This window comes from Microtus ochrogaster, unplaced genomic scaffold (genome assembly GCF_000317375.1).
Source record: "Microtus ochrogaster isolate Prairie Vole_2 unplaced genomic scaffold, MicOch1.0 UNK8, whole genome shotgun sequence".
Lineage (NCBI taxonomy): Eukaryota > Metazoa > Chordata > Mammalia > Rodentia > Cricetidae > Microtus > Microtus ochrogaster.
Genome location: NW_004949106.1, coordinates 7,459,206 through 7,468,947, shown reverse-complemented (window position 1 = coordinate 7,468,947; position 9,742 = coordinate 7,459,206). Strand labels below are relative to the sequence as shown.

The 9,742-nt window shown below is 45.8% G+C and overlaps 1 protein-coding gene across 1 annotated transcript; it reads left to right on the top strand.

The window, feature by feature from the left end:
- Positions 1-2,130: 2,130 nt before the first annotated feature.
- On the top strand, positions 2,131-8,531 carry Nabp1 (nucleic acid binding protein 1). Its single transcript, XM_005366365.2, has 6 exons — positions 2,131-2,572; positions 2,811-2,949; positions 5,124-5,195; positions 6,097-6,172; positions 6,807-6,855; positions 7,711-8,531. The coding sequence occupies exons 1-6, from the start codon at positions 2,482-2,484 to the stop codon at positions 7,878-7,880; spliced, it is 597 nt and encodes a 198-aa protein (XP_005366422.1). The 5' UTR covers positions 2,131-2,481; the 3' UTR covers positions 7,881-8,531.
- Positions 8,532-9,742: the final 1,211 nt, after the last annotated feature.

The window sequence follows — 9,742 nt, the reverse complement described above, 5'->3', positions numbered from 1 at the left end:
AAAAAAAAAAAAAAAAGTCAATTATCCATTTAGACAAAGAAATACACATTTTAGAGTTTTGTTTTATAAGAGAATTTTTATAATCATAAGGTTTTAAATCCCAGCTCTTTAATTGGGGTGTATGAGATGTAGATCATTGAACAACTGAATACAAAGTGCTTTAAGTGTACAGTTCCAGATACAGATGTTTAATGTATGTTACATTACTTCAGCTAATGGCTAGGCAGCGAGGACAGCAAAGCATGTTTAAAAATTGATTTTTATGCATACCGGTGTTTTGAAAGCATGCATGTTCTCTCTCCCTTTTTCTTTCCTGTCAATCATTATCTTTGGGGACTGACTTAGGAGTAGCCGAAACCCACTGCCCTCCACTGAACTGTGTTTTCCTTGTTGCAGTTTCTCAGTGCAGCCTTTGGGTTAGAGAGAAAGCGGCTGCCATGTTGGGGGCGGGGACCTCCGTGCTGGGGGAGGAAATGAGAGAGGGTGAGCAGAGTAGGTCCCGGGAGGTAGGCCAGGGAAGGGCAGGGCCAGCCTCCACAGTAGCTTCTGCTTCTTACAGGGCTTTCTTTTCTTTTCTCTTTTTTTTTTTTTGGGTGTGTGTGTGTTCTTTTATTGAATATAGCTTTTTTTCCCATACAGTATAGTCTGATTATGGTTTTCCTTCCCCAACTCCTCCTAGGTCCTCCCAACCTCCCCTCCCATCCAAATCCACACCTTTTCTTTCTCTAGTTAGAAAACAAACAGGCATCTGGAAAGTAGTAATAAAATAAATAAAATAAATCAAATAGAAGAAAACAAATGGGGAAAAAAAGAGCCAAAGAAAAAGCACAAGAAACACCTATGGCCACAGAGACACACATTTGCACACAGGAATCCCACAAAACCACAGAACCAGAAACCATAAAATATATGAAAATGACCTTTAAGGTTAAAATAAGAAAAGCCCTGACAATGAACATCCCCAAATGCCACGGGGCTGGTTTTGTGTTGGTCACCTACTGCTGGGCATAGGGCCTGGCCTCAAGAGTGGTTTGTATCACCAGAGAGACTCTGTTGGAGAGAACTTTTCATTTGTGAGCAGTTGTGGGTCGGAGGTAGCTTCTGGGTTTGGGATGGGAGCATGTGCCCACTTCCCCTTTGGGCGATGGGACCCCATCTGGTCCAGACCCGTGCTGGGCCTGGTTCAAGTATTCAGGTCCTCTTTATAAAATGTGTATATAATTCTGAGCAGTCTCCCTTAATTAATTAATTAATTTGGTTTTCTAAGACAGGGTTTCCCTGTGTAGCTTTGAAGCCTGTGTTGGCACTGCCTCTGTAAAATGTGCCCATCTCTGCCTCCCAAGTGCTGGGATTAAAGACATGAGCCACCATGGTTCAGCCCAATTCTTTAGGAGGGCAAATGGTTGAGAATTCCGGAAATGGTTAGCCACCTCTCCAAACTTCTGGCCACACCTTGCTCTATTATTATTATTATTATTATTATTATATTATTATTATTATTATTTTTAGCATGCAAAGAGGCTTACAAGTTACTGTAAGAGACAACCTCGTTTTACTGGATCCCAATTTTAAACACGCCTAAAGGAGGGAAGTTGGTGGGCGAGCTCCCTTCGGGTGGGAAGCTCGGGCCTGGCTCCTCGGTCCCGCTCGCCCACTCTCCCGAGCCCTGTTTCCTTCTCAACCGCACACTTGCTCTACCCACGGGGTCCGAGACGGCAGCGTTCCGCGGGATCGCGGTGCGAAAGGGCCAGGCTGAAGGACTGAAGTCCCCCGAGGGCAGGGACAAGAAGCCCAAGCTCTGTGCGAGTGGCCAAACCCCGGCTCGGTCGAAACCCGGAAGACCTGTGCTAGCAGGCCGGGGAGAGGAAGGTGTGGCCGAGCGTCGGGGGCGTGCCTTTCGCGGCCTGGGCGTGGCTTAGAGCGGCCGCGCTGGGCCTGGGCGCTCCGAGCTTCCCCGATAGGCGGGCTGATGGGCGTGGCGACGTCGCGTGACGCCATAAAATGGGCGGAGCGAGGGCGTAATAAAGGCGGTCGGAGGGCGCGCTCGGCAGTCGCTGGCTGCGCGTTTGATCGGCTGCTTTGCCGTTTTGCTGTCTCGGTCTTTTCCCGGAGCCTGAGCCCGAAGGGGCACGCGCGTGCGTGCGTGTGTTGTGCCAGGGACAGCGAGACTCGGGCCGGGCGGTCCCCGGCTGCCTCTTTCCCTTAGCCCAGGCGGCTGCAGTCCGCACCCTTGTTTGCTCGCCGCCCACTCGGTGTGCGGAGTGCGTCGTCTTTTTGATTTTGGAACTTGTGAGCTGTTTTTTGTTTTTTTTTTTCCTTCCTTTTGGCTTGGTGCCTCCAGGGCTGGTCTCCCCGGCTCTTGCCTAACCTCTTCTGACCCCGGTCACCAGCCCCGCTCCAGGTTGCTCCCCCTCCCCCGGCTCTGCCCCTTGGCCCCGGAGGGTGGGAAGCTTTGCCCCGCGTAGCCGCACCTGCCTCAGTATGCTTGGGGTCAACGACCCTCCGCTTTTTATAAAAGACATTAAGGCCGGACTGAAAAACTTAAATGTCGTCTTTATTGTTCTGGAGATAGGTAAGTGGGGTCCGCAGCCCGCCCCACGCCCTCGAGCGCTCGGACTTCTCATCCCCCACCCCCACCCCCTCCCGCACCCCCACGTGCTCCCAGCCGCCCTAGGCCGGACTTGGCTCCTACCCCGGGACAGAAGCCAGTCCTGTACCGTGTCCTAGGAGGGTGAGGAAGCTGCCCCGAACGGCCTTGTTATCTAACACATCTCTCCCCCACACCTTTGGATTTTTATAAATCTTCACAGGACGCGTGACCAAAACCAAAGACGGCCATGAAGTGAGATCCTGCAAAGTAGCTGATAGAACGGGCAGCATCACTATTTCTGTGTGGGATGAGATCGGAGGGCTCATACAGACCGGGGATATTATTCGGTTGACCAGAGGGTAGGTGTGCATAAATTGGGGTTAGGTGTGGGGTTGGCCGGGTTATGGGGTCCAGCCAAGTTCTCAAAGTTCTTAAGTTGCCTGGCTCTTCCATGGGCTACTTCAAGAAGCTGTGAGCTGTTTTTGGTGGGCAGAATTGGACTCAGCTCACCTTTTGCGGCTAAACGTATTTCAGGTACAGAACTAACTCCTCACCTCCAATTGGAAAAGTTCGTTGTATTTTTTAGAAATACTTCTTCATGTGAGTTCGTGAGCCTTTTTAGTAGGCGATTAAGACTGCACTGCCTTTATAATTGGTCCATACATTTGATACAATGTCTTCCAAATCCTTCCCTTTTTAGTCCCTTGAAGTCCTGTCAACAGTTTTTGTTTAGGTGGTATGGGCATAAACTCAGTAGCTGGGAATTTTGCTCTTTTATCTTCCTTTTTTGGAAACAGTGTCTCCTGTATATTCCAGGTTGTTTTTGAACTTTAAGATGTCCAGGAGAAAGAGCTTGAACCTCTGACCTACCTACCTCCACCGCCCAGGTGGTGGGATTACAGGCATGTACCCAAATGTCCTGGGGATGAGCCAGAGGCCTCCTGCATGCCAGGCAAGCATTCTGCCATCTGAGTCCTAGCTTGAACTTAACATTTTCTGTGATCATATTTGTATTCAGAAAAGGTGAAGACCGTGTCTCAAATGATTGTGGAAATGATCAGTGTTCTTACCCCCTCCCCCAAACCCCCAAATACACAGCAAGTGGCAGAGGGTGTCTGATACCTTCAGACCGTTTAGTTGGCCACAGAGGTGGAGCACTGTTTTTCATCAACTTTTACTCTTTTCCCCAAATGTTAGTCTTAAGAAAAGGCCAGAAAAGAATCTTAGAAATCTGAAAGCCTACGTGATGAGAATTGTACTGATTTTATTGGTCACTACCAGGAAGATAGTTGGCAGTTGATGTTGGCTCAGAGAAGCCTTAAGTTCCCCGGGCAGGAGCTCTTTGACACTGTGGTGCAGGCCTTGCAGCATTTTCAGGAAGTGAGGTAGAGTGTCATCAAAGCAGGAAGTGAGAGTCAGGACTCAGACATCTTATTCTCAAGCACTGAGTCATTGTGACACAACATTCCATCTTTGTCACTTCGGCCAAGAAGAATTCCTTCTTTGGAGGCTATGGTGAAGACCATAACAACCACAACAATAATGATAGCAGTAAATATCTATTATAGGCCATATTTAAGCCATGAGGTAACCTTGGTGGTTGAACAAAGAAACATTGAAAACCCAGACTTTGGTCTGATTCTGGAGGCGAGAGACGTGGTGTTCTGGGGAAGCACACACTGCTGTGCCTAAATTATCAGTAGTTGGCACAGGGGCAGCCGCTTTCCTGTCAGTGAGGACTTGCTCTCATTGATCAAGTTCTCCACATTATCTTTTAGAAGAAAATGTTACACTTTCTCGAACTCTTGGACTGCAGTTAAAATTATTTTAAAACACAGGCACCTCATTTCAGCAGAAGGGACTCTTGTAAGATCGTCTGCATTGCACGTTTAGAGGCAAACACGCATTTTCTACACTCTGTAGACTTCTCCGTGTGGAGCTCAGTTAAGGGGAAGAGGAAGGGAGAGTAAAGCCAGGCAACAGAGGAGTTAAAGCGGGTTCTGAGGAGGAGCTTCTGGCAGCGGAAATTGAGTGTCTCTGTCGAGTTCTTCCTGATTCAGCCTTCCCGGTCAGGTCAGCTCGCCTTCCTTTAGCTAGCCCCATGCCTGGCTTTCCAGTTCCTCCCCAGGCTGCTACAGGAAGTGGCTAGGGTTACTGGGTGTCAGAGCAAGGTCAAGCCCAGCCTGCACAGTTTAGGGAGCTGTCTGAATATAAGGCTTTTATTAAAAACAGGATCTGGGAGCCTCGCTTAGTGGCTGAGTGCTTTCTGAGTGTATGTAAGGAAGGCCTAGGTTCAGTCTGTAGCAGTGCTCAACATTTTCTCCTCGGGTTATAGTTGAGATGATTATGTCATAATGTGGCAGTAGAATTTTCTTTGTATCATTTCTCAGAAGAGTTACACGGGCTGCATTTGACTCGACACGGTGGGTAGAAAGGTTGATTTGCACTTGTATCTAACACAGAAACACACTGGAAATGAAATAGAGCTCTATGTTCTTATGAAAACCCGATCTGTTCCCCCCCCCCCCCCCAGGTATGCATCAATGTGGAAAGGATGCCTGACTCTTTATACTGGAAGGGGCGGTGAACTTCAAAAGATTGGAGAGTGAGTATTGGAATGCATCTTGTGTGACTAAGTTTCCAATAATGTCAGCAGAATAATTGGTGCAAACTCTAAATGCCTCCTTAGCCTTGCACACTTGAGTCCTGCTGTAGGGAGTCACTGGATTAAACCCGGTCAGTACTCAGGTGTGTTGAGCAGCCCCAGTGGGGCCGGCCCTTCCTTTAGTGTCCTGTGTTAGGGATTACAGGATCTGGCTAGATGTCATGCATAGGGAGATGTTACAGTAGTGGAGATGAGCTCAGGGAAGAACCACAGGAAGTCACCCACTCACTGGTGGCTCGTCTTTGTCGGGGTCAATTTAAGACGGTTCCAGATTGGGTCTAGTTTCTTTTTAGAGTTGAAGAGCTAAGGAAACCCTGTGTCAACAGGGTGCCAAGTTGTGTTGTCAGTTACAGAAGCCCTGGGCTGACGTGTGGCTTGATAGCCAATTATCTGTCTTAGTCATGTAGAAGTTATTCTTTGCCTTTGATTCTCTTTGCAGACTCATGGTGAACAAGAGGGATTTTGAGAGAATCAAATAATTGGGTGTTAATTCGGGATATAGTTATTTAGGGGATTTTTTTTTTTTTGGTTTTTTTTTTTTGGTTTTTCGAGACAGGGTTTCTCTGTGGCTTTGGAGCCTGTCCTGGAACTAGCTCTGTAGACCAGGCTGGTCTCGAACTCACAGAGATCTGCCTGCCTCTGCCTCCCGAGTGCTGGGATTAAAGGCGTGCGCCACCATCGCCCGGCTTTAGGGGATTTTTTTTAATCACAAATTAATTGGATTAGCTTGCTAATGTTAAGGTAATTCTTTGACACCGAAGGTTTTCATTCTTGTAAGTTAAGGAGGTTATACAAAAAAAACGTTTGGAAATCATTCTACTTGGCCTTTGCTTTGTTGCAGATTTTGTATGGTGTATTCAGAAGTGCCGAATTTCAGTGAGCCAAACCCAGATTACAGAGGGCAGCAGAACAAAACGGTAATTAATCCAAGTACATGGTATATTGTTATGATTGAGTTAATTCTGTCGGTAGGCTAAACCTCTGATGTCCTAACTGTGATGAAAGGAATTGTGAAACAATCTTGAGGATTTGGCTCAACAGATAGATTTCTTGCCAAGCTTGCATGACGGCCTGGGCTCTGCCCCCCCGGGCTCCGCTCCCCAGTTCTTTACCAGACTGGCATGGTGGTACAGGCCTGAAGTCCTGTTTCTCAGGAGGTTGGAGATAGGAGGAAAGGTCAAAGTCATCCTTAGCTACATAGTGAGTTTGACGAGTTGGGAACTGACTATGAGACCCTGGCTCGACAGAAGAAATCTCTAAAGTAGCTTTTATTCCATAGATTCTGTGAGTCCGTATGCTTTGTAACAATAGATAGAGGTGCTGTTTAGTATTTTGCAGAGTAAAAGTAATAATCAGGAAATACTGGGTGTAATAAAAGCTATTAAGAAGCTTGGGTAAGATTTCTGAATGCCTTAACATTGCATGGACTTAGACAAATCATTAAATATCGTGGAAAACCACTTTTGAAGCCTTAAAAGTAATATATATATATATATATATTCTACGTGTGTTACTTCTGTCTTCATTTGCCGAACTTAAAACTTGTTTCAGGTGCAGAATGAGAAGGATAAAGCGAGTGTCAGTGCGTTTGGACCACTGGGTAAGACTTTGTCCATGTTTGTGATGACGTGCAAGTATTCCGGGAACTATGAAAAACGTAAAGGGAAAATTCTAATTTTGTGTTAGATGGGAACTCTAGTGTAAGCAGGAATACTCAGATAAGTGATTCTGCAGAAGTTAGAGCGTGCTTGTCCAGGCCAAGTGTTGAGCACCCTCTGTATTTAAACCCTGCTCTCTTGATTAGTAAGAAGACTATTTTTGGTAACTCTCAGACAGATCTTTTATTTTTCTGTGTTTACAAATGCATATGATGTAGTGGCTGTTTATAATCTGTGCAGAATTGCTAGGTCTTCTGGCGCACTGGGACCTGTCCAGGAAAATGGTGCTGTAGAGTAGCAGCTGGTGAGACAGAGCAGCCTTTCTCCCGCAGACCTCACCGGTGATTGCCGGAGCCTGTGTCTTTTGGGAAGCATCCTTCTGTGAATGGAGTTCATTAGGGCAGCTGAAGGCTTTTGTAACCAGCTCACCTTGTGGAAAATCTGTCTGCCAATAGTTTGATCACATTGGAACACTGTGTTTGAGTCAAGCCCTAGTTCTCAAACAGTTCTCTGCCTCTCCTCTGATTTACATACAGGCAGTTAATGATTTTTTTTATACTCTATTCCTAATTTTATTGCTCATTAGGTTTTCTTCCTTCTGTTCATTCAGTACCGAGGTCATGTATTTGGTAAAACAGAGGCCCAGAGCCCACTTTTTCCTTATAGAATAAAAGTGTTTGTTTCCTGTGATATTTATAAGCTTTTACTGTGTGTAAGACCTTAAATGATTGTGTTTCTGTAGCACAATATAGACCACTTCTGAAAATGATGCTAATTTTTTTGAATTCTTATCGCAGGAAATGGTATCCAGACTGGCCCTGAATCAAGAGTATATCATCTTCCATATACTGGTAGAAGCAATGGCCGGGACCCCATCAATCCCCAGCTACCAGGAGCTCGTAGTAGTCAGACAGTCATGACCACAATCAGTAATGCCAGGGATCCAAGGAGAGCCTTTAAAAGATGACCTGAACCAAAGAGACACATGTAGTTGCTAAACTACCTGCCCTACTTGAACACTTAGTGCACTTTTTCATTGCTAACTGTGAAAAGTTTGTCTCTTACGGGTTTCCTTGTATATTTTTGGTTTGTTAAGAATGGTTGGTTTTTTTTACTGCAAGCATTAAGCTGCTCGGTTACATCCTTCCTATTGAAGAATAGGAACTCTGAAAGCAGGAACATTTATTTTTAGAGCCAGAACTTACTGGGTATCACTTGAAAACCTGTCCCTGTTTCAAGGGTGAGTTACTTAAGACACCAGCCTTATATAGCCGTGGTGAGTCTTCTGCCATAGCATTTCATGGAAAATGTTCTTTTGTCTTAAACTGGGCTATGTCCAGCTGAAGTGATGTCCACCCCAGCCAGAAGCCTGACCAGTGCTGGCAGCAGTTTGAGTGCTTGTGACCCAGCCGTGACTGACTGCCTGGAGTGACTGGCCTGCCGTTAAGATTTGTCCAAGGACGGAATCATCCTACATTCTTGGTTAATTACCAGAGACCCAGATTCTTTATCGGAATTATGGAATAAAACGTGTAATATATAACAAGTTATCTTTAGAGGAAAACTGTTGAAGATAATGTTCTTACCATTTGTTACAAACATTGAAGAAAAGTTTACAGCGGAGTCCTTGAATGTTTTCTCTTTGAAACGATCACGTGGAACTGGAGGGACTTATCACACCGCAATAGCTGCAGTCCTTCGGAGATAGGGTCTCCTGTAGCCGTGGCTGGGTGGGAACTCATAGACCAGGTGGGTCTCTGAACTCCAGAGCTTCCTGTCTCCCTCGCCCAGGTGCTGTGGTGAAGTCTTGCACCAGCACCCCTGGCTGGTTTTACTAGAAACAAAACACGTGTAGATAAATGACAGCCACGTGACGACCTATTACAGGTCATCAGGTAGAAAGAAAAACCCTGGGATGGGCACGGCCTCTCTTCTAGAGGAGTGTGTATGCGCTTTAGTTTCCAAACCCAAATCACAGCCTCATAAGCGAGGATAAATGGCTTAACAAGTATGGACCTCGATTGCAGATGGTAGGGTGGGGGCTGTGTGTCCTGATGTCTTGTTCTGTGAAGACAAAGTCTGGTTCCCTGAAGCTGCATTAGCTTTGGTCTGGCTGCTCCCCAGCTCTCCCCTCACCTCACACACGGTCCAATAACTAAGTTTCTATTCAGGTTCTGTAGCATTTCGGTACAGTCTGTGCGGGGTTTTGCTCTCATTCGTTTACCAGATTTTCAGTTTGCAATGTATTAGGCTCCTCGTGGAGCTTATGATAACAGTTGAGGAACTGCAGGGAATTTACCTATGGTTTATAGGTGCAGGGCCTTGATGTTATAGACAGTTGGTCATTTGTTCCTACGTTAATAATTATAGCTAATTTTATTTTGTGATTTTTTTTTTTTATGATTTTTGTCTACACTGCTGAGTGCTTCAAAAAAAAAAAAGTTACCTAAGAGTAAAAGTAAGCTTGTGTTTTGTAATGACAGATGTTTTAAATAAAGATAATTTACAAGTTAATGTTGACACTTTAAGAGGTAAGAGCAGCAGTGTGTGGGAAGATGTGGTGTTGAAGGTCATTCTAAAGAAGGATTTGAACTTTGACAGATTGAAGTATGGTAAGGTGTGGCTCGTTGGACCCTCCATTCTAACTGCATTTTTTTTCTAACCTGTGGCACCCAGGCAAGTCGCGATTAGGGAAAACAGTGGTCCTCCTGAGGAGTTAGGACTTGGATGTAGGAAATGACAGTGACTTCCGGTAAATGCTCAGTCGGATCTCATCTGATCAGAATGTTAATAGAGGGAATACCAGGCTCCGTGTGGAAGTGTCTGCAC

Coding starts and splice junctions, on each gene's coding strand:
- Nabp1 (XM_005366365.2), top strand. CDS start 2,482: ATGCTTGGGGTCAACGACCCTCCGCTTTTTATAAAAGACATTAAGGCC. Junction 2,950..5,123: donor ATTATTCGGTTGACCAGAGG/GTAGGTGTGCAT, acceptor CCCCCCCCCCAG/GTATGCATCAATGTGGAAAG. Junction 6,856..7,710: donor CAGTGCGTTTGGACCACTGG/GTAAGACTTTGT, acceptor TTCTTATCGCAG/GAAATGGTATCCAGACTGGC.